The sequence below is a fragment of the Bos taurus genome, chromosome 21 (genome assembly GCF_002263795.3).
Source record: "Bos taurus isolate L1 Dominette 01449 registration number 42190680 breed Hereford chromosome 21, ARS-UCD2.0, whole genome shotgun sequence".
Classification (NCBI taxonomy): Eukaryota; Metazoa; Chordata; class Mammalia; order Artiodactyla; family Bovidae; genus Bos; species Bos taurus.
The window spans coordinates 30,485,702-30,509,260 of NC_037348.1; the positions used below are offsets into that span (position 1 = coordinate 30,485,702).

The window sequence follows — 23,559 nt, forward strand, 5'->3', positions numbered from 1 at the left end:
AACAAACCTTTCCTAACCTTGGCAGACACAGAGAACATGAAAGTGTTTTACTATCAGGAGTTCACAAATCTGTGGACAGCACACACCACTGAGGATTCCACGTCGTTGGGGAGGGCGGATGGGGTGGTGCTCCGGACCGGGACAGGGCCCGAGTCCTTGCACCCATGGTTCCCACAGCTTCACACTGGGAAGGGCCGGGGAGAAGAAACAGACAGGCCCGGGGTGCAGCCCAGCTGTGGGCTCTAGAGAAAGATTGCATAGCTTGTTAAACCTTGTCCTCTGTTTTTCCATTTGCCCTGGGCAACCCGGGTGCCTGCCCAGCACTTGGACAAGTCCGTACCCCAGCCCTGTTAGGGGTTCCTCCTTCCCCCTCCCACTGGGGCCATTTCTGATGGGAGTAGGGAAGGTGGGGGAACAGAGGGAGGGCCTGGGGAGGGCCCACAGGGGGACTAGGAAGGGCCGTGCTCCTCACATCCCCCCTTCCCTGGTTAAGGTTTTTTTTTTTTTTTTGCTGAAAGGGCCAAAGAAGTGTTCGTGGGTGTAAACCCCAGAGGCCACGGCTCCGCTCCTGGGGAGCTTGGAGGTCACACTCGTGCGGGGACCGGGCCGGATGGTCGGCTTCTGGTCACTGTCCTCAGATCCGGATGTGGAAAGTGCTGGAAAGAAGGAAAGACCAAGAGGGGGTGAGCAGCTCTGGACTGGGTGGGTAAAGGTCCTTGCAGAAAGCCAACCAGGCCCCATGTCCAACCCTGGACAGTCCCTCCAGGAGGACGCAGAGTTCATGAATAATCCACGTGAAGGCCTGGAGGGCCAGCCGTGCCTTCGTGTCCAACCCCACCCAACCAAAGGGCCCCCAGGTCTTACCCTTCCCCCGAGAGTCTGGCCCTGCTGGGGACAGCGGGCTCACCAGGCACACGCTGAGGGCAGCCGGGCCTGGAGCCTGACCTGCTTCCTGGGCCGCACGGGGCCTGCGGCACCACCGCTCTAGGAGCAGCGAGGGCCCTTAGCCTCGTGGGGTCTTCCAGCTGCGGCCCCTATTAAGGCCCACCCCACCCAAGCCAGCCCCTTGGAGCCGCACCTGAGGAAGTCCGGGGCCTTGGCAATCATGTCCTCAAAGTCTGCAAAGCCCAGCTTGCCGTCACCGTCGAGATCGGCCTCCTCGATGACCTTGTCACACACCAGTACCACTTCGTCCTCGTCCAGCTCCGACTTGGTGAGCCGGGCCAGCGTCAGCTGCAGGTCCTCCTTGCAGATGAAGTTGTCTGTGTTGAAGTCTGCAGGGAGCGGGTGGGTTTATCTCCACTCTCACACCAGACACCTCCCCATGCACCCTCTGGGGACGCTGGATCCTGGTCTTCAGCCGACCGGGACCAAGGGGGACTCACCCACAAGGCACCTCTGGACACCACGTTCAACAAACCCACATTCACCATCTGCACAAACCCCCAGCATGACGGCAAGCACAGACTTAGCCTGAGACACTTGGAATGTCCAAATCTGAGGCTTCCTGGGAACATGAGACCCAGGCCAAATGGCCCTCCTAGCTTTGCCCCACAGTGGACTTCGTGTTCTCTCTAGAGCTAAAGAAACCAAGGCCCAGACAGGCCAAGTGACTGAATCAAGGTCAGACGTCTGCTTGGAGGGGAAGCTGGGATGCTGACCAGGGCCTGGTTGATGCTAAGACCCACATTTTCTAAACTGCACCATGTTGCCTCTGGCCTCTAGCCAGACAAGGAGGTCAGGAGACTCAGAAGGCCCTCAGAGAAAAGCCCCACGCCTGGCTTCAAAGAGCAGGGAACAATTTGATTCTAATCCTTGGCAAAAGGCACTACTGCTACCCACAGCCCAGCAACATGTCCAGAGGACCGAGCCACGCAGGCTCATAGAGGGAACATGAACACCCTTCTGACTGCTTTGCAACCCAACTATCAACTCTTTCTTCACCTGTGCTGTTTCTTCTACCTGGAGGGCACTTCCCATGTATCTGTGTAGCAGACTCCATCAAGTTTTAGCTCAAACGCCTCCTCCTGGTTGGTTGGCGGCCGAGGCCGGGGTAGGGGGCAGCGCTTCCTAGACATAAGGGCTCCTCTTGCCAACTGGCCAAACCCTACCATCAGTGCTAGTGATGAAGAGCACAATGCTCATGTAAGCACTTCAGGCTCCATCTCATTCAATTTTCACCACAAGCCTTTTCAGTGGGTACAATTGGAACCCCCATGATACAGATGAAGAAACAGGCTCGGAAAGGACAAATCACTTGAGGTCACATCCCTGCTCAGTGTTGGACCCCAGAGCCCAAGCTCTTGTCTGGGCACCCTCCATGGCGCATCCCCACACTGGCCTATGAAGGGGCCCTGGGGCAGGCACAAGAAAGGATACTTCTCTGCCCTCTGGTGGTGCCTCTCTGTAGGGTTGGCAAGAAGGGGAACCGCCTGCCCATTCTATATGAGGAAACTAAGGTCAAGGGAGGGGGTGATCCTTGCTAGAGGTCAGGCCCCAGGTCCCCCCAGCACCAAACCCCAGGTCCCAGTTGCCTTTCTCCATTCCACACTCCCATCCAGGGCAGTTGGGGAGCCCTGGTTCTCCCTTCACTTGTCCCCATGTCTGCCTGGCTGTGTGCCCTGCACTTCCCCTCTCTGGCAGACGATAGCCTTTCCCAGGAGCAATGTCCTGGGGTCCAGCATTAAGGGGACGATGGGTGGAATCTGATAAGTTTTTTCCTTGAAGCTTGTGGGTGTAGTTTGTGGAGAGTAGACAAGGTGGATACCATGCCTCTGCTGTGCAAACACAATGTGGGTGCAGAGATGTATGTAGACGAAAGTTCCCTGAAATAAACAGGAAAACTAGAAAATGAAAAAACAGCCCAGTGGACCCCACTGCCTTGGGATCTCCTGGCTGATCAAAGATGCGGGGGACAGGAGGTTTGTCCGTGGCTTCTCTTTTCCAGGACGGGTTCCAACCCCTCCTTGGGCCTCAGAGTTCCCGTCTGAGCACTGTCTGAGGGTTTGACCCCAGTCCCAGTCCTCTGGAGCAGAAACCAAGGGCTTCGTGGGTCCTTGGCGCCCTCTGGTGGCCACTAGGACAATGGGTCCTGGGCTGAGCTGGGCTGGGGTGAAATGAGGTCACCCTATCTCTTTCAGCAGTTGCTGGAGTCAGGGTCTGAGGACCAAGGAGCCTACCTCTCAGCCCAGCCTCACCACTTGCAGAGGCCTCCTCTCCAGAACCCTAGCCTCTGCCAGTCTAGCTCTTCCAATTCACACCTCCAGGATGCTAAGAGATCTTTCGAGAACACAGGGCTGCCTGGCCTCACCTGAAGCCCCACAGTGACCCCCAAGCTCCTTGGCTGGCTCCTCAGAAGGCCAGTCACAATGACCTCTCCAGACTTCCACTGTGCTCATCCCACCACGGTCGTCTCCCCGTCAGCTCCCCAAGCCCTGTGCTGTGTGCTTCCCTGAGCTCTTCATAGGCTGCTCCCTCTCCTGGGTGTGCCTGCCCGCATTCTCCTGTGAACGAACTCCAGGCCCTGCTGAGAGGTCGGCACGTGTGAACTCACCTCAGGCTAACTGCCCACTCTCCCTCCTCTGATCTCAGGACCTTACGGGTATCGCTCGTGTACGAGTTGTCCCCTCTGGCCACCGCACTGGACAAGCACTCTTCAAAGTGTTCTTGGTGCCCCAGTGTCCCCAGGGTGGGAACCAGCAACAACCAGCTGGCCTATGGAACCCCACCACACACAGCGTCACAGCCCCTGCTCCAGGCCCGGGTTACCGTAGATCTTGAAGGCGTAGCTGGCCTTGAGCTCGCGGGGAGCTGACTCACAGAGCACAGAAAACATGTCAACAAAGTCATTGAAGGTGAGGTTCCCCTCACCATCTTCAGAGAAAGCCTCCACGATCCTTTCCTTGAAGGGATTCTCCTGAAGAAAACAACCACAGCAGTCACCATGGGTGCAGGTTCACTGGCAGGACCCTGGAGCCCATCTGTTATGCCTCTGTGACCTAACCCCTCTGGGTCTCAGTTTCCCCATCTGTAAAATGGGAATAATAATCACACCTACTTAATTGGGTTGCGAGAGGGTTAAATGAGTTAAAAATAAGGTGTTGGTACAAGGTCCGGCACATCATGAGAAATGCCAGGCTGGATGAGTTTACAGGCTGGAATCAAGACAGGCGGAAGAAACAAAAACAACCTCAGATAGGCAGATGATACCGCTATAATGGCACAAAGCAAAGAGGAACTAAAGGGCCTCTTGATGAGGGTGAAGGAGGAGAGTGAAAGGCTAAATATGAAAAAAACTAAGATATGGCATCTGGCCCCAATGCTGCATGGCAAATAGAAGGGGGAAAGGTGGAATCAGTGACAGATTTCCTCTTCTTGGGTTTCAAAATAACTGCAGATGGTGACTGCAGCCATGAAATCAGAAGACAGCTGCTTCTTGGCAGGAAAGCAATGACAAAGCTAGACAGGGTGTTGAAAAGCAGAGACATTACTCTGCCAACAAAGGTCTGGATAGTCAAGGCTATGGTCTTCCCAGTTGTACCGTTGTGAGAGCTGGACCGTAATGAAGGCAAAATGCCAAAGAATTGATGCCTTTGAACTGTGGTGCTGGAGAAGACTCCTGAAAGTCCCCTGGAAAGCAAGGAGATAAAAGCAGTCAATCAAGGGAGATCAATCCTGAATATTCACTGGAAGGACTGGTGCTGAAGCTCCAGTATTTCGGTCATCTGATGCAAACAGATGACTCATTAGAAACATCCCTGATGCTGGGAAAGATTGAGGGCAGAAAGAGAAGAGGGTGTCAGAGGATGAGATGGCTGGACAGCATCACCGATGCAATGAACATGAACTTGGGCAAACTCTGGGAGATGGTGAGGGACAGGGAGGCCTGGCGTGCTGCAGTCCATGGCATCACAGTGAGTCACACACGACTGGGCAACTGAACAACAGCAGCAACAAGGCCCAGCACTAGTGAGAGCTCCACAGGTGTCACGTTCTGTTATATTGTTTGGATGAGCAGGGGGAGCTCAGCAGAGCCCAGTGTGCCCACTGGAGGCATCGCCTCTTCCAGCAGGAGCAGGGCTTAGTCCCATTACCCAGGGAGTACATGGAGGCTCCTGCCTTGACATGCAAGAGAAGACAATGTTCCCGAATCCAGACTCATACTGATCACAGCACAAAAGGCCAGTGTATCAACAGACAAGTTGCTGGGGCAAGGGCTAGCAACTTTATTCATAAAAGCAGCAAACTGAGAAGATGGTGGACTTGTATCCCAAAGAACCATCTTGCCCGAGTTAGAATTCAGGCTCCTTCTACACTAAAGCGGGAGTAAAGTGAAACATTTCCTGGTTCCCATCAGCCTCCAGAGTGAGTGAAATGAAGTTGCTCAGTCGTGTCCGACTCTCTGCAACCCTGTGGACTGTAGCCTACCAGGCTCCTCCGTCCATGGGATTTTCCAAGCAAGAGTACTGGAGTGGGTTGCCATTTCCTTCTCCAGGGGATCTTCCCAACCCAGGGATCAAATCCAGGTCTCCCGCATTGTAGGCAGACGCTTTACCGTCTAAGCCACCAGGGAAGTCCAGAGAGGAGGCGTTAATTCCTTCCTCCCTGCAGTCATTCACAGGTGGGCCTGGTCAGGATGTTACCTGTGAGCTAAACACAGATATTTTAGCTTAACGCTCACTACCTGGGAGGCAGGGTTCCCAGAGATGGGCCATTATGTGTGATTTAAGCTTAGAGGCAATATCCCTTTAGTGACTAATTTGGAAGAGACTATAAAGGTTGTTCCCTACTACTACAGCTCTCAGCTCAGACCAAGATCATGGGAGGCAGCAGTGGGGCTCCGGGGGTTGGATAACTGGGCCAGGATCAGAGAATCACTCAGATCCCAGGCCAGCAGTCACCCAACTCCTATGAATTTTCCTAGGCCAGCCCACAGGGAGGTGAGAAATTATACCAGCAACTCCCTCCTCTGATCCCAGCTCACTCAGGGCCCATCTCTCCTGGAGTCCTCTACCCGCAGCTGGGCCAGCACTGGGCCACTCCACTCTGTGCCCAGTCCAGCAGAGGGGACTAGAGACAACCCCATGGTTCCTCCCAAGTGCCTCCTACCCTCAAATGATCCTCTGAGCCTGGGCTCAAGCCCCCGCTCTAGACCAGGCTGGCTGCTTGTCCAGGGCTGAGCCTGTGACCTACTATCCCTCAGGACTTAAGTCATAGCCCGATACAGCCCCCAAGTGGATGCCATGTGGACCCCAACTGCATACTCTGACCCCAGAGTCACACATATGAGACCTGGAAAGGGGCTATTTGCAAAGACCCACAGCAACATGCTCTAAAAACCCAAATGCTTTCTTACTATCAAAGTGCACTTTCTGTGTATTATATTAATAAGTAAGGAACTCAGGAAATGAAACTCTTAGGTCAAGTATATAAATGGTTTGAGGACCAGCAGCATCAGCCTCACCTGGAAGCTTGTTAGAAAAACAAGATCCTTGGGCCCCACCCAGACCTACTGAACCTGGATTGGGATTCTGACAAGATCTCGAGGTGATTCCTGTGCACATTAAAAGTCTGAGAGGGGATGCGATGGATGACTGTGCTGTGAGAGGCTACAGCCACGCAAGGAGGCGGCTGGAAGAAAGTTACCTTCAAAAGCAGACACACACAAGGTGTGCCAAGGACAGCAGCTGGGCCGCCTAACAAAGGGGTGAGCAGGTGAGTGCAGGCTAACCGCCTGCGGCCCAGGGGCAGCACCAGTCACAGCACCCGATGGAGTCCCACACACGGGACTCACGTCCTCAGAGTGCAGGTGAGGAAACTGAGGCACGGCAGGGGGTTCAACTCCGGTCTAGGTGGCTCGCACCCGATGGAGTCCCACACACAGGACTCACGTCCTCAGAGTGCAGGTGAGGAAACAGGCACGGCGGGGGGTTCAACTCGGGTCTAGGTGGCTCCGCTGCCCCGCCATCCGGAGCGGCACACTCCCCCAGCCCCCCTGCCCAGCCTCCTCTGGCTCCTCCCGCGCTCTGCCTGGCAGCAGCGGCCGCTCGTGTACCCGGAGCTCCGGCATCTGGATGATGAGGCTCATGGGCACGTGGACAATGGGGCTCTTCCTGTAGTCCATCGGGACGAGGTTGGGGGCCAGCTCATAGAACCGTGCATGGAGCCTGCAGGGGAAGCACAGAGAAGGGGCTGGAGGGGACGCAGGCCCGGGGGCCCTCAGAGGCCCAGTGCTGCCCTGCCTGCCCCCTACCTCCCATGCTGGAGACCCACTTTGGCCAGGAGCCTGGGGAGACCATCTCCTCTTCCCATGGGGTATGGCATCTGTGGGGAAGGCAAGTTCTGCCCAGACCCTGTGCTGATACCCGGACAGGGTCCTGGCGTTCCCACCACCACTGCTGCTGCCAATGCCCAGCCCCCTCCCTCAAGGGCCTGCAGTCCTACCTTATTTTTCCCTCTTTAGACTCTCTTAAGAGCCTATGTGCCAGGCATGTCACCGCTTTTATTCTCCTATGACTGTGTGGACAGATACACTGTGACCACAGTTGACAGCTCAGCAAACTGAGGCCTGAAGAGGTTAAGGGTGACTGGTCTACCACCACACAACTAGAAGTCTCAGCGACTACGGAACCCAGGACCAGAAGTCCAGAGCAGAAGCTCTTAACGCCCCCTCCCCACACCATTTCCACTGCTCCCCACTCCTGACCTGCTGAAGACCTGGCCCAGGTTGCTACTGCCCCCAAGCTAGGCCCTGAGGGTTGCTGGGTCTCTGCAAGAGCTTCCAGAAACCCTCTCATCCCGGGAAGCCCCTGAGCCTGGGCCACTCACAGCCTCTCTCCAGCTGGGAGCTATTGGGATGGAGCCCACTGCCCTGGGCCTGGCCCTCCCCACTGACGGGTCGGGTCCCCAGCTCCCTCCCATCCTCCCTCCTGGCTGAGGACTCCCTGGAACACAAGCCTGCCTCCATGTTGCATGGACCCTCAGTTTGCTGCCAGACAAGGGGATAAGTGTCAGGGGCATTGACTGGGGGGCTGTGGTAGGTAACCTGCCCAAGGTGAGGCCAGGATTGCAGGGGCCTGGATTGAAGGGGCCCATATCTCCTGGGGCCCATCTGCCCCGCTACCCCCAAAGCCAGAGCAACGTTGGTCTTCTTCTAAGCGGCCTGACCCAGTGACACACTCGTAGGCCCATCCTTAGCAGGCCCTTCAGCATCCACCCAGTCCCCCGTCAGGTTCCACCCAACTCTTGTGGCCCCGCTCCCCAGCCCTCTCCATCAGAGCCCTCTCCATCAGGGCAGCTAACTGCTTGCCCAGCGCACACACACGATGTCAGCCACCATTCAGCAAGTGCTCACTCCGTGCCCAGCTCTAGGCTAATCCTGTGTGCACTGCTCTACAGTAAGTCCCCAACACATGAACCTTCAAGTTGCGAACTTTTAAAGACACAAACGTGTGTTCCCAGGTCCAATCACCTACGTTAGTTCACGAGACTGCTGTGTATTGTCACACGTGTGTGTCCCCTACAAGCGGTTGTGTGTTTGCGTCCTTTACTGTACAGCACCGTATAGAGTACATGAGTGCAGAATCTGTGTCAAGCTAGGTCTGCAAGAGGATGGACCTCACTAAACTCCTTGCTCTGCGACAATACTCATTCTGATACTAACGAAGGCCTGACAGAAGGGAGGCCCAAAGGAAGGATAGAGAGAGACAAAAGGAAAAAGTAACTGAAGAACTGGAGAGATTCCTGACTCAGGAAATGGCAAGGGGATTTTCTTTATTTGAGGAGGCACTGTTGGCTGCTGAGGCACAGGACCCGATGCAGAACAGTCCAGCAAGGTTGCGGCGGCTGTTCAGAACGCAATCCGGTGCTTCCGTGTCATGAGAAAAAAAGAGCTACTACTCAGACATCACTGGATTGTTTTCCAAGAGGGTAGATAGAACTGAATCAGCTAGGAACAAGGCATCTGTGCCATCAACGTCAGGCATGAGTGAAGCTGCAGGTTGCCCTCCATCTCCTATTGCTGATGACCCTTCAGCTCTGCCATCTCCCACCTCCTCTCCTCCAGTCAGTGACTCTTCTTACCTGTTTGCTTGATGCCAGCCCCTGCATGCCAGCTATTGTACCATGCTACTGTACTTTTCAAGGTGCTGTAAGATTAAAAATGTCTTATTTTCTGTATGTATTATTTGTGTGAAAAGTATTATAAAGTTACTACAGTACAGTACTACATAGCCAATTGCTGGCTGGGTACCTTCTTTGCTCTCACTTTTGGCATCAAGGAAAAATCGGCCCTATTTTATACTGTCCCCAAACATGGAACCAGGGCTCTGTATCACCATTTATGTGTCTAGTTTCATATGCTTTCAAGAGGACCATCACATTTCCCATCTGACCCGGGCATTTGGGATGTGTTGTTGGGGTGTTTCTGGGGGTTGGCTTACACCTCCAGAATTATGTGGGGTGGCTGCAGCAGGAGTGTGAAGTCAGACTGAGGCTGGAGCCCTGCCTAATCCTCTCATTAGCTGTGCGGCCTTGGGCAAGCAGGTTAACCCCCTGGAGAACACACTTCCGAATCACTAAGACGGGGATTGTGCTACCCTCCTCACGCCTGGGAGGATTAAAAAGGATGGCATTAGTAAAACCACCTTGCCTCAACAGATAGCTATTAGCACACTGCCTGCCATGTCAGGGGCTACCTGGAAAGGGGGGATTTGGGAGAAGGTCTCCAGGTACTGGTGGAGTTGAGGAGGTGTCTTCCGGGGTGCGAAGGCTGCCCTGGGACATGGATCTGTTCTGATTCCATGACTGGAATACTGGATTTTTTTTTTTTTTTTTTTAAGAAAATTCAAGGAGAATTTGTAAAGGTGAATCACTGTGGGAGAAACTTCAAAACTGTCTCAGAACTGCATTCCTATCACCCACCCTCCCAATAAAGGGCACTACTGAATTCAAGATGTATGTATCAGTCCCCTCCTAAGTCCCAGGAGTAGAAATGACACCTATGCTTGATATCTCTGCTACTTGAACTGGTCCAGAGCGTGAGGCACAAAAGCAAAGGCCTCCCAGTTTGTTTTAAGAAGTTAATAATGCTGTATGACCCTTACACATACAGATGCAACAGTCTTATAAAATAACATTAGTAAATCAGGTCCAACAGCATGTGAAAGAATAATACATTGGGACCAAGCAGGACCTATTCCAGGAATGCCAGGCAGGGTCAATGTTTAGAAATCTGTGACTACAAATTGCATTAGTAGGCAGCAAACAAATATTTCAATCAACTTCATGGCTGCATTTATGATGAGACAACTGTATGGACACAGAAAAATATCTGAAGAGCATATACCACATGTTTACATGGATGGTCCCTGTGGGGGAGGAGCAAAGTGATAAGAGGGAGGCCAACTTTCACTTACCACTTCACATACTTGTGAACTGCTTCAATTTTTAGAGTATTAATAAAAAGTATTTTAAGGTACATATTAATTTTCATCAATAAAAAAATTAAAATCCTTGGGACTTCCCTGCTAGTCCAATAGGTAGGACTCAGTGCTTTTAGTGCTGAGGGCCCAGGTTCAATCCCTGGTCAGGGAACCAAGATCCCACAAGCCACGTGGCATAACCAAAAAAAAAATTTAAAAATCCTTAGTCAAACATAAACAAAAGGATACTCTCTATCTCAAATCAACACCCAACATTAAACTTAAATGACAAAGTAAACATTCCCATGTAAGTGGGGTTCCTAACCATCACCACTGGGGCCTCCCTGGTGGCTCAGCAGTAAAGAATCTACCTGCAATGCAGGAGACACAGGTTTAATCCTTGGGTCAGGAAGACCTCCTGGAGAAGGAAATGGCAACCCACTCCAGTATCCTTGCCTGGGAAATCCGATACAGTAGCCTGGCGGGCTACAGTCCATAGGGTCGTGAAAGAGTCAGATGTGACTTAGTAAATAAACACCACCACCAGGATCACCATGATTATATAACATTTCCCCCATGCGTGCCAGTCAATGTAATTAGTCAGCAAAATAAAATAGTGTGCTTAAACTTTAGAGAGGAGGAGGTAAATTATTATTTGCTGGAAAACCAAGAATAACCAGTTTAAAAACTATGTGAATGAGAAAGAGCTCAATAGCTCTTCTATGCAATAGTTTTCTTATCAGTATTCACCTATTCAAAAATACTATATAAAAAAGATCTGATTCACAATACAATCCCCCAAAAAACTCAAAACAACTACACATAAAATAATTGAAATGCATACAAAGAAAACCATGGAACTTTACCAAAGGATGTAAAATCGTTAAGGATTTAGATAACATTCCTGATTGGAAAGGCTTATTACTATAAGGATGACAATCTTCTCTTCATATTCCTATAAAATGAATACAGTCTTAATTGAAATCTGAAAAATATTTGAGAACTTGTCAGCCTGATTCAAAAGTCTGTTCAGAAGAATAAATGTAGAAGAGTTGTGGGGAGACCTTGAAAAAAGAGTAATTGGGCAGATATTTGCCTCATTGGATGTGAAAACTGCTTAAAGCTACAATAAATAAAACCGTATGGAACAGACACTGGTATAGAAGAGGCAACCCAAATACAGTATAAATGAGATTAGTCCATGACAAACAGCATTTGAAATTAGTGAGGAGAAGATGAATTCTTCTCAAAGTCACAGATGGGTTGGTGGTCCACACTCATGACTAGCTTTCATGTAATGTTTTAAAATTTAGTTGATAACACTTACAAATTAAACTTACATGACAAACCTTGATTCCCTGATCACACTGTGGCTTGATTTCCCCAAGGTCACAACCAGCTGGGGCTTAGGAAGAGCTTTTCTGCAGATCCTGGTCCTAAAACATTCCCAGCAGGGTACACAGGTTCATTTCATTGCAGTGCATGTTGGCCCAGGTAGGCAACAAAGTTTGAGACCCTTGGGATATTCAGTAAATGATTTGGGACAGAAGACAAGAAAGACATAACAGCGAATGTGATTGAGGAAGCAGGGAAATGGGGACTCAGGCATGGCTGCTAGAGAGCGATTAGAAATAAAAATCAAAAGCCTGAAAAACGTCCACATCTTTTGATCCAGAAATCTGTTAGAAATGTACCCTAAGGAAATAATCCCAGCAGTGTGGGTTACACGTCAAGGTGTCCCAAGAATGTTCCCTATGGTGCTAATTGTAACAGTGAAACTTTGCAAACCTGTATGTCCAACTAAATGAACTGAAGAGGTGGTGAGATCATTTTTTAAATCTTATCTATCTTCACAAGTCGCCTAAAAGGAAAAGAAATTTAAAGCAGATTACAGAACAACCTGATCAAAATTTCCAATAAACACACACACAAAGGGAAACTACCTGCACACTATGTACCTAAAGGTCAAATACATCAAAACGCTAATAGCTGCTGTTCCTGGGCAGCAGGACTGCAGATAATCTTTTGTTCTCTCATGATCGGCTTTATTTTCTAATTTTCTACCATCATCTCATAGCACAGGTGAAGTAAAAATTAAAAGTAATTAAAATAAATTATGCAGAGTTTTTAAATTGTTGAGAAAATACAACAGAAGATGAAGTAACCCATAGGCAAGCACCCCAGGTGCCAGCTGGGTCTCCGTGCTCAGGAGCACAGGCTAACGAGGCTGGGGGAGCCCCCAAGGCAAAGAAGGTGGCTGAAGGTGGGGCTGCCCAGTCAGGCTCAGCATCAGGGTGGAACAGCTGTGCCCCGGGGAGCAACTGGATCCACTCTGGAGTCAGGGGGTGTTGTGTATGTGAGTAGGGAGGAGTGGGGGAGGTGAGAATTCCCCAATGGGTATCTGAGACTCGGTATCACTGACCCGAGGCTGCCAGAGAGCTTAGTCCCGAGCTGCAAAGAACCTACTGCTCATGTTTCCTCCTCACCATCTGGTCGCTACTCAGGGTGCAGCTCACCCAGAAACCCATCCAGGTGGGGGTGGGGATACAGCCCTGGAAGGCCCCTGAAGCCCTGGCAGCAGGACGCCTGTGATCTGGTCCCCACTGTGTGGCACCTGCTGTGTCTCAGTTGCCACCTCTGCGGCGTGGGGATGAGAGTGCCCCCGGCCCTGTTTTTCCATGGGCCCCAGTGGCTGGGAGGGCAGGGCGACAGCGTAGTTCAGCGTAACACAGGCTGCTTGGAGGGCCCTGGGCCCAGGGCCTGGCTCTGCCGCTGGCCTGGCTTGGTGTTGCCGGCCAGGGCCTCTCCGCGCCCTCTCTGGGCTCGGGCCCTCAGTCGTCCCACCTGGACCTGAGATGTGAACAGTGTGGACAGGGCGCGCCTGGCAGGGGTGGTCAGTCACACCGGCTCTTGCTGGGGCTCAGAGAGAAGGCTGAAGAAAAGTCAGGGGACTGAAACTGGAATTGAGCCATCGTGGCCACGCCTGGACAAGTAATCCCACACGCTGCCTGGCCTTACCGCCCTTCCTGAGGGTGGACGGGTAGGCAACAAAACTCTAAGCAGCCTGTGTTATGCTGAACGACGCTGTCACCCCTGCCTTCCCAGCCACTGGGGCCCATGGAAAAACAGGGCCAGGGGCACTCTCATCCCCATGCCGCAGAGGTGGCAACTGAGACACAGCAGCTGCCACACAGTGGGGACCAGATCACAGGGGTCCTGCTCCCAGGGCTTCACCCCTCCTCCACCCCACTCGACCAAACTTTGCAGAAAAAGCACCAGGTCTGGTCCCCCAAGAGTGCTAACACAGAAGTGAGGCCGGAAGGAATCAGAACAAGCAGACAGCGGGGGACTCAGCGAGGGTGTCCAGCTACCAGAAAGGGTCCTTTCCCCACTTTGTGGATCCCGGGCCTGGGTTGAACTACAGAGGCTGGTATAGAAGGATGCAGAGCTGGGTGGGCCAGGGCTGTAGGGAGCCAGGAGACCCCCTACCCCTGCTCAGACCACCTACCTGCCTGGGACTGATCATCTGCCAAGAGATCAGGGTCCCCACACAAAAGCCTATCAGGTTGAATCCAATTCCTGGCCTGGCCTGTCAACCACCCTCTTCCCCCCGGCAACCCTGCTACTCTCAGTGAGACCCCTGTGGATGGGGAAGGTAGCAGGTCTGTGCCCTTGACCCCACTGCTCCTAGCCTGGAATGTTCTCCCCTTGGCCAACCCTACCTATCCTTCATCCACACATTCTTCAAGTGCTTCCTGGTGCCGTGCCCAATGCCAGGCATGAGGAGCCTGTATCCTGAATGACTGCAAGTCCAGGGGGAAATGGGACCGGAGCCATGAGCCCACAGAGCCCGCTAAGAGACTTGCAAAAGCATTTGGGGGAAAGATAGCTGGGAGCTCACAGAGCAGATGACTCTGGAGTGGGTCCTGAAGGATGTGCAGGAACACAGCAGGGCAGCCTGTGCAAAGGCCTAGGGACAAGCTTTTGTTGCCCGAACAAAAATGGTGGTGGGCCTCACAGGACAAGCAACCTGGGCCTGGCATCTACAGAGGTGGGGGTGAGGATGGTGGGAGCTCCCTGCAACAGAGGATTAATGTGGTGAGGCTTAAATGAGGATCTGTGCCAAGAACTGTCATAGGTAAGAGGTGCCACTGGAAGGGCTGGGGTGACCACTGTGTGTGACAGTTCTGAGGACCATCTGTCCAGATGGGAACCCCAACCCACACATCATTCAAGCTACAGACCAAATTCCGTTATCAAAAAACATACCCTGGCATTCCTCCTCTCAGCCATGCTATGAGGAGAGGTATCATTACCTCCATTTTACAAAAGAATTAGAGGCTCAGCAAGGCTCCACGCTGGTCTGAGGCCAGAGCTGCAAAGTGGAGCCCAGGTTTCTGTTGATGCCAAGGGCTGCAGGTTTTTCCCCTGACCCTGTCTCTCCGAGGTGGTAGGAGTGGGTGTCCTCACCTACCCAGGGTACATGCTGGAAAAGCAGCCTGGGCAAAGGAAGGGACAAGGGACACTGGGCAGAATGGTCATGGCAATGATAGACCACATCTCCCTTGGGTAGTGTAGACAGGATCGAGCCCAGCCTGCCCATTGACCTCCAGGGAAAGCGGTCCTGAGACCATGCTGGCTTTTAGTGCCACCTAACAGTCCAGGGAGGGGGGCCCGGTAAGGCCTGTGGGACCAGGTTTCCTGGCATTCTATGAGTCCTGCCCTCCATCTGGTCCTGGAGCTCTGAGGCTGCCAACAACCTTCATCTCTCCTGTCTAGGCCCACCCCACCCCCAAAGAAAGGGACTGTCCTGGAAAGAGATTCTCAGTGGACAGCTCAAAGGCAGTGAGGGCATCCTGCCATGCTCCTGACTTCTGGACCTCCCAGGAATGGAAGGACATCAGAGCCTGAGCGTGGGGGCTCTTAGGGATCCCTGTCTAATGACAGGGACCTCCTAGTCAGATAGGTTTCAGGGGGGCAGTGAAATAGCGAGCAGCCTAGAGTCAGAGGCCAGGTCTTCAGTCCCTGGCTGGGCGACTTTAGCCAAGCTGCTCAGCCCCATCTGTAAAGTGAGGATAAAAGGATTCTCCTGTTACAAGGGCACAGTGAGGATTAAATGAAAATGTTCCTGAAACCACCCACCATGGAGCCTGGCACGCGCTCGGTAGACGTTTGATTCCTGGCAGAAGGATGTGGGCCAGTTCCTGAGTTCATACAGCAGCCCACACTAGGCTGCTGATGGAGGCGGAAAAGCTTATCTCCAGCTTGGGCGGCCCCTGCACACCCCACCGCCCTGCACCCCCCACCCCCAGGGTGGCCGGCCCCACCCCTACCCCTAGAGAGGTGAACAAGAGCCACACTTACTTGAGGATGTCCTTCTTATTGAAGAAGGTGCAGTCCTGTGGAAGGAAAACACGCATACAGTCGGCTGTATGGGCCTTGGGCTCCTTCCTTCCTCGCTCAGAGCCGCACAGGCACAGCCACCAGCCCTGCTGCCCGGGCCCATTGAGGGGAGCAGTCTCGTGGGGCCACCAACCGCCTCCTGAAACTTCTGACCTGAGCCAGGGAGCTGAGTGTCCAGCATGCGGGGCTGGGAGGCACACATGGGGGAGGGCATTTGGGTGGGGGAGCCGATGGAGAGTTCCAAGGTGGATGCCATTGATTTGAGGGGCTGGGGGATACCCTGCGGGAGAGGGGAGTGGCTGGGAGACGCTCAGGAGACCAAACAGGAGTGAGGACCGACAGGGCATCGCACTGCCCAGCTGCAGGGCCAACATCCACGTGGCAGCCTCCAAGGATGGTGCCGCGAGCAGTGGGTGGTGTGTGTCCTGAGTGGCCGTGGGCAGCAGCCCCCTGCTCAGAGGCTGAGAGTTTCAGGCACACAGACTGGGGAAGCCCCAGCATCTAACTGCATCTGTAGCCACAGGAACAGATGGGGCTAGAGAAGGCAGTGGAGAGGCTGGCCTGTGGGGGAGGAGGATGGTGGGCAGGGGGGAGCTGGCAGCATCTGGACGGAGGCTGGGGTGGAGGCTTCTCCAGGTAGGCATGGGGTCCCCCAGGTAGGCATGACTCAGGGTGGGGGCAGGACTCGGTCCAGAGGTCACTCAGATTGTAAACTCTTCTTGGGGGTTCTGCCTTTGTCTGGATAACCTGACCCCCCAGTCACGCCTCCGTCCACAGCTCAGCCAGCCTGGTGATGACCGCTACTATGCCAGGCCTGGTGGGAAGTATGGAGGGGAAAAGGACCTAGCACTTCATAAAACGCCCAACCATGAAGGGCTTTTGTGCTTATCCCCTGCCGTCTGGCTCCTCTGCCTTGGCCTGTTGTTGGAGCACGAGGGAGCCCAGAGCTGGGGGCCTCCTGGGCAAGCTGACCACAGCTGGCTCTGATGAGGGGCTCATGGCCACAGCCCAGGTGTGCAGACAGCCCGGCTTGCACCGGGTAAGGCCTGGAGCCCAGGGGCAACTATACAGCACATTGAGAAGGACCCAAGGAAGCAGGCCCACAGGAGCACATCTGGGGTTTCCAGTGGCACCTGAAGGAGAGCCAAAAAGGGAGGCTTGGTGGTAATTTCCAGGCCCCACTAGTCTGTCCTGAGCCACTTGCTGTTCTGCATGAGTTACACTAAGGACCCTCACGCTGCCTGGCCCTTTTGAGAAACACAGGAGCTTCTGCCGGGGAGGTAAGGCTTTGCTTTCAGCGATGGCTCCTCTGTAGGGTCTAGAAGAGGCTCAGGCTAGGGAAGCAGTGTCCCCTCTGCACCCTACGTGGGCAGAGAATTCCCTGCCCCACAGGCCTAAGACTCAGACAGGATGGAAACCACGTGGGCTGATATTTCAGGAGCCCCCAGAAACCTGAAGCAGGCAGCAAAGGCCGCCCAGCTGGGTCTTCCAAGTACAGACTTCTCTCAGCCCCACGGCTGCTTCTACGGCCTGAAGCTGCCCAGCGAGAAGGGTCGGGGTGCTTCCAATCAGCACGGTGGGGGTGTCAGGGATGAATGTGGAAGAGGCCGGCTTCTGCTCTCTCTTCCCCTGCCTATCTTCTTCTCTTCCCCTCCCCTCTCTTCCCCTCCCCTCCCCTCTCTTTTCTCCTCTCTCCAATCCCCTGGGTTGGAAAGGAAGTATCTGGGTCTTGATGTGTGAGTTTTATTGGCAACAGATGGGAAAGCTTCTCACATGACCCTAGTCCCTTACTGCAACTACTTCCATCTGTCCACATCAATGGTCCTCAAGATGTGGTTCCTGGACCAGCAACATCACCATCACCTGGGGACTTAGTGGAAATTTATATTCTTGGGCTTCTCTCCAGACCTACAATCAGCAACTTTGGGAGGGTGGGGCCCAGAAATCTGCATTTAGAAAAGTTTCTTCTCATGATGCTGATGCTTGCTAAAGTGTGAGGGCCTCTGCTCTAGAGCAGAATCACTTGGGGACTGCTTAACTCCCTGCGTCCTCTCCCATCACCACCAACAGACCCCAGATCAATTATGACAGAGTCCCTGAGGGTGGATCCAGGCATCAGCAGTTTTCAAAGTCATCAGGTGACTGCAACGTGCAGCTGAGAACCACACCACAACCAGTCCGTGATTATCACGGGCTGGTCAGTAGGCGCTCTGAATGTCCAGTTTTGTTTCATTCTCATCACTAGCATGCATGGGGCGGGGAGCAAGGCATTGCCTTCCCATTCTGTAGATGGGAAAACTGAAGTTCAGCAAAGTTGAAGAGCTTGCCCTAAGTCGCACACACAGACCAAGGGCTGGGCTGGAACTCAGGCATATGTGCTTCTTGACCACTGCCCGCTGACAGGAAATAGAGCCGCAGGCCACCCAGGCCAGTCCGACACCCACCTCTCCATCTCCTGCTTCCGCTGTGTATTCCCATACGATACACGGTGCATGCGCAATACAGACGAGGGGATGAATGACCAGACTTTTCCACATAAACCTTCCTTCCACAGCAGTTACATTAGCAATTCACTGGCTGGGGAATATCTCACTGAAGGCATCGGCCCTGCCTCATCTAACCTTTCTCCTCTTTCTGAACATTTAGACACGGCCATTTCTAGGTTTTTACCATTACCATTAAAGCTGCCATGAACCTGCTCACGGAGTTATATTTTGCTCTTCCGTCTGTTGACTGACTTCCCTGGAACTCACCCCAGGGAGGCAGCTCATGGAGGAGGAACACAGCAGGTGCCTTAAAAGCTTCTCAAGGCTCTGAGCAGTCTGGCAGCGGAAAAGGGTTAATAGTCAGATTCAACTTCTCATCTTGCTTTGGATCCTTAGGCAAATCAGTCTCCTTTTGGAACCTCAGTGTCTGCGTCTGTAAAATGGGATACTGCCTCTCTGAAAGGGGCAGTGAGAGAAGCAAAGAAGCTAAGGTGCAGGATACAGGCCACAGTTTATGGGGCTTCCCTCCCCATTTTGGACACTCCATCCAGTGTCCCATGTCCCAAAGGCATCCCTTCAGAGCCCACAGCTCTGTCTGCTCTCATCCTGAAGACAAAACAAAAACCCTGCCCACCTCCATCTGCTCAGCTACCCAGGGGGTTAGCTCTGCAGGACCTCTTCCTTATACTCCACCGAGAACAAATGTCACTGCTTGGCCCCTGCCAGTTCACAGGGATGGGTCTTCAGGGAAGAGTTCCAGCTCAGGTTAGGGTCACAAAGGGTAGTAGTGAGGGATGGAGGGGTGTAATTCAGGTGAGCTGGGCCCTTATGACTCTGGCAGCAGAAGGCAGGGCAGGCCGGGCTTTCATAGTAGAAGTGCAAATGTTAGGACAGTTAAGGCTGGAGTTCCTCCTCCAAGCCTCTATTCACGCTGCTCTCCCAATCTGGACTGCCTTCTCCACCTTGTCCAGCTTACCCAAATCCTTTCCATGTTCCAGAGCTCAACTCAGGAGTACTTTGTCCAGGTAGCCTCCCTGCTGGTCTACCTACGCCAGTGGTCCCGAGCCAAACCACAGCCAGTCCCAGCTGGAGTGGGTTCTCCATAGGGCTCTGCCAGTGCAAGCCTGGGCACCACCCAGCCGACCACCACACAGCTCAACTAATCCCCACAAAAACCCTTGACACGAGCACAGCAGAGCTAGTATCATTCCTGTTTGAGAGCTGCAGACACTGAGACCCAGAGGACAGTGGCTTACTAAAGTGTACAGAACTATAGCCCCTCCATGACTTCAAGCCAGGACCTCAGAATCGCTGGAGTTCCTTCCCTTCCTTAGAGCTATGCTTTAACAAGTATTCGTCCAAACATCCATTCATTCAATGTTCTCCACTGCCTTTTCTGTACCTGAGCGGAGGAGACACAGGAAATGGGGTGGAGAGTAAACACTGATAACTGGGTATAAACCACTCTGTGGCCACAAGAAGGACTGGGGGGAAGGCATCAGGGAGCCTGTCTCAGGAGGGTGAGGCCTAGCATGGACAGAAAGATGGGTCATACCGGGCTGCTGAAAAAGCGAGGGGAGGGCACCAGGAGAACAAGGCCAGAGGTGAGGCCATGCTTGGCTAGAAGCCCTTCGGTGTGCCTGGAACTTGGGGTGCTAGGGGAGGGGAGAAGAATGAGTCTGGAGGCCGGCTGATCCCAGACTAGGCCGGGGTGAGCTCTGCTCTGCACTCTGCTTATGCTATTATCCCAAGACACTGCGGAATTCCAGGGGGAGGAGAGGGTCACACCCATGTTTTAGAAAGATCCAGCACATCCTTGACCCTGCATTTCTGCTCCAGGCATGCACAACCGAGAGATGGACAGCTCCCTAGGGCTTCCCACAGCAGTAGAGGGTTGGATAATATGTGTACAGTGCAACTCTGAGCCCAGGAATTCTTTTTTAAAGAAAAACTTGCTTTACAATGGGGATGCATGCTGTGTCTGCTGAAAGAAAACGAGAAGGAGGGAAGGGAATGGAGTAAGAACCTGAGGGATTGTGGTAGCAGCGTGTGGATGGAAATTACATCTTCAGTTCACCTGAAACTGAGAGGCTTGGCCCCTTTCCGGCCGTGGAGATGGAGGAGGGGGTCCCCAGGTGAGCCCCCAAAGAGGCTGAGTCACAGGACTTGTTCTTGACTGAAAACATGGGCCACAGCAGAGCAAAAGCGTCAGACAAGCTGGAGGGGCAGTGGAGGGTCCTGGGGAAGGCAGTGGGCCCTTGGCGGTTTGAGGAGTCAGGGTAGAGGGTTGGATCTGGAAGGCAGAGAGGTGGTCTAGGGAGACACCTGAACTTTGGGGGTCAGGACTGGGGAAGAGGGCAGGAAATGCTGGGGATCAGTTGGGGAGGGATGGCTGTTACTCGGGGTCACCCCCAGCGGCCCTGGCTGGCCCTGGCCGGTTGGAGAGTCTCAGAGAGGGAGACGCGGGGCTCTCGGGTTTCACAGCTCTCACTTTTCCCACCGAGCTCAGCCTCTGGCAAAGGATCAGAACCCAGCACTGATCCTGACTCCGAAGGGTAACTCAATGCCAGGCTGGACTGAGTGGGAACCCAGGTTCCCCACCCCCATGAGGGGACTCTTCTGAGCCTGGCCTACCTGCTTGCTTAGCCCCACCTGCAGGTCTTTACCCAAGCGGTCCCCTGGGCCTGGAAGGCCTCTTCCGGCCCTGATGAGCAAAATCCTACTGATCTTTCAAGGGTCTGTGCAAGTGCTGTCTTATTTCCAGACCTACCATTCTAAGCAAAGCTCCCCTTCCCTCCCTCCCACTGACCCCTAGGGCGCTCCCCTAGAGCACACTCACCGCCTGCCTCTTTGAGGTGACGGTCTGTTTCTGCAGACAGCGAGGGCCTTAAGGACAAAGAGTACACACAGCCCCCGGCCCCAGTGAAGGACTGAGCCTTGAATTCACAAGTCAAATTCTTGTGTGAACTTTGACTGCGCAGGGTGCTGACTGAATGGCTCCTCAGCCTTTGTTTACTCTCCTATAAAACAGGGCTAATAATCCTGCTCTCAGTGATGATCAAATGACTTGATGCATAGAGAGCATTCATTGCAGCTCTAGGTACACCGAAGGCATTCCACCAATGTGGCGCCCCCCACTCCTTCTCAGGACCTCACGTGGAGCTGAGAAAGTACTGTTATTGACAACCAGCGCTTCCAGGAGCAAAAGGGCTGCCCACATCAGAGGACCCATACTTCAAGCTTGATTCTGAAATGTTCACGAAGGCAAGGGGAAGTCATGGAGACCCTGCTGGTGTTCATCTCCCCCAGTCATGCTTCACATAGGCTACAATACTGTCTAGGCCCCTCTCCTGGCAGAGCCTGGAAAGAAGCATCAGAGTTGGGCCTGGGAGGATAAGCGAGATCATCTGAAGACTGAGGAGCAGCATCCCAGAGAATGTGCAAAAAAGAAGCAGGAAAGAGCCCAGTGTGTCAGAGAAGGAGGATAGCTCTGCTGTGGCTGCAGTGCGCAGGGCAGCAAAAGAGCCTCAGCAGGCTGGCCAGGATTCTGGGCAAGTCAGGAGTTTGTGCTCCATCCTGCAACCACAGAAAAGTTTGCACATAGGTGGGAGGGCACTGGGATATGATCTGGACAGCTCCCCAACTCTGGAAGCAGAGGGACCTAGGAGGGGTCTAAAGGGGTGGTTGCTGGGGCCTAAGGGAGCTCGGAGAGGTGACCATATAAGACTGGTACCTGGCTTGACTTCTTGTGCAATTATTTCCATGCTGGGGCCAGAAGGAAAGACCCCAATAGGTAACAAGACATCCCCAACCCAGAATTGTATTTGGGTACTGAGGCGCTTCACTTCCAACCCAGCTCATTTCTGCTGACAGACTCACTCTCCTCGGCGGCTTCCCGGGTTTTGAGGGGTGAGAGAGTCCTCCCTCCAGCCCACGTTTAAGGACTCCATCTCAGCGCCAATGTGGGCTCTGGGATGAGTGGTTGGGAAGGGGTCTGGGTCCAGACTGGGGCCAAGAGCAAGAAGTCTGAATGAGAGAGAGGAAAGGGGAGCAGAAAGAGACACGCCTGCGAGAATCTTCTAACTGGAAAGCTCTCTCATACCTTGAGTGGGGAAACTGAGGCTTGGAGAAGTCACCGGCCCAAGGTCACGCGTCGAGCTGAAGGCAGAGCAAGGTCTGAACCTGGTAAATCGGTTTCCGGGAGGCCTCGGCAAACGACGGGAAAAAGAAGGGAGGGAGACCAAGGGCGCCGCTTCGGGATCCGGGGGCGGCCGGACTCACCTGGTAGTTGTCCAGCTGCTCTTCCGTGAAGATGGTCTGCTTGTTCCCCATGGTGGCCGCGGCGGCGTCGCTCGCCCGCCCGGGTGCCGCCTCCCATCCGCGGCCGCCGGAGCCCCGCGCCCGCGGCCCTCGCCAGCCCCGCGGCGGGCAGCTTTCGACGGCCACCGGACCCCGCCCGCCCCGCCGCGCCGCGCCGCGCCGCGCCCCGCAGCCCACCGGAGGGGGCGGGGCGGGGGCCTGGGAGGCGGGGAAGCGGACCCGGAGCGCGGCGACTCCGCCCCGCGGCCGGGAGAGTGCGGGCGCCCGGCTCCCGGCTGCCGCGCGCCCCGGGCCCGCCAGGGGGCGGCCTGGCCTCGGGAGGCGCTGCCCGGCCCGTCTGGCGCCCGCGCCCGCGTCGGCTGGGCGGACCCGGGAACTTCCGGCCGCCGAGAGTCCAGGGGACGCGGGGCTGAGGGTGGCGGGCCCGGACCGATCCATTTGAGGGATGCAGTGGGGGCAAGTGGGTGATCTTGGCTGCCCTGCAGCTGGGGCGCAGGGTGTCAGCGCGGAGCAGGGGAGAGCCCTGGACTGTGAGTGCGTGCAGGGCCCAGTTCTGCCAGCATCTCATAGCCTGACCTTGGGCCCAGCCCCTCCGGGGAAAAGGAGGGAGTCTATCGAGATGACCTCTAAGGTCTCTCCTGGCCTGATCTGGCCTTTGACCATGGCCTGGGCAGAGTGTCTCAGGCCTTCTGGGTCTCTTAGGAGGACAGGATTTACTTGTCTTTCTTTGAGCCTTTGGATCCAAACGTGGGACTTGAGGGGGTTTAAAAGACTGTGTTAGAGGCTTATCGTGACAAAGGCCATGGTGTCTTCCGGGGCTTTTAAAGAAATGCCATCCACCGCAGCAAATGGAGCCATCGCTGACTAGTGACCTTTTATGGGTCCAGCTCACACGTTGGTTATTTCTAATCCCAGGACAGCTGATTCTG

At 54.1% G+C, this 23,559-nt stretch overlaps 1 protein-coding gene across 8 annotated transcripts; it reads right to left on the minus strand.

The window, feature by feature from the left end:
• Positions 1–26: 26 nt before the first annotated feature.
• CIB2 (calcium and integrin binding family member 2) lies at positions 27–22,808 on the minus strand. 8 transcript variants are annotated; one of them, XM_059879312.1, is made up of 10 exons: positions 22,592–22,808; positions 22,413–22,468; positions 18,578–18,766; positions 15,786–15,820; positions 12,210–12,282; positions 11,762–11,857; positions 7,055–7,166; positions 3,769–3,916; positions 1,079–1,274; positions 27–656 (listed from the first exon to the last, which is right to left on the minus strand). In XM_059879312.1, coding segments are annotated over exons 6-10 (480 nt in total). In that variant the 5' UTR covers positions 11,764–11,857; positions 12,210–12,282; positions 15,786–15,820; positions 18,578–18,766; positions 22,413–22,468; positions 22,592–22,808; the 3' UTR covers positions 27–634. The 8 variants fall into 8 exon arrangements, with proteins under 8 accessions (XP_059735295.1, XP_059735296.1, XP_059735294.1 ...); XM_059879313.1 differs by lacking the exon at positions 18,578–18,766; XM_059879311.1 differs by lacking the exons at positions 11,762–11,857; positions 12,210–12,282.
• Positions 22,809–23,559: the final 751 nt, after the last annotated feature.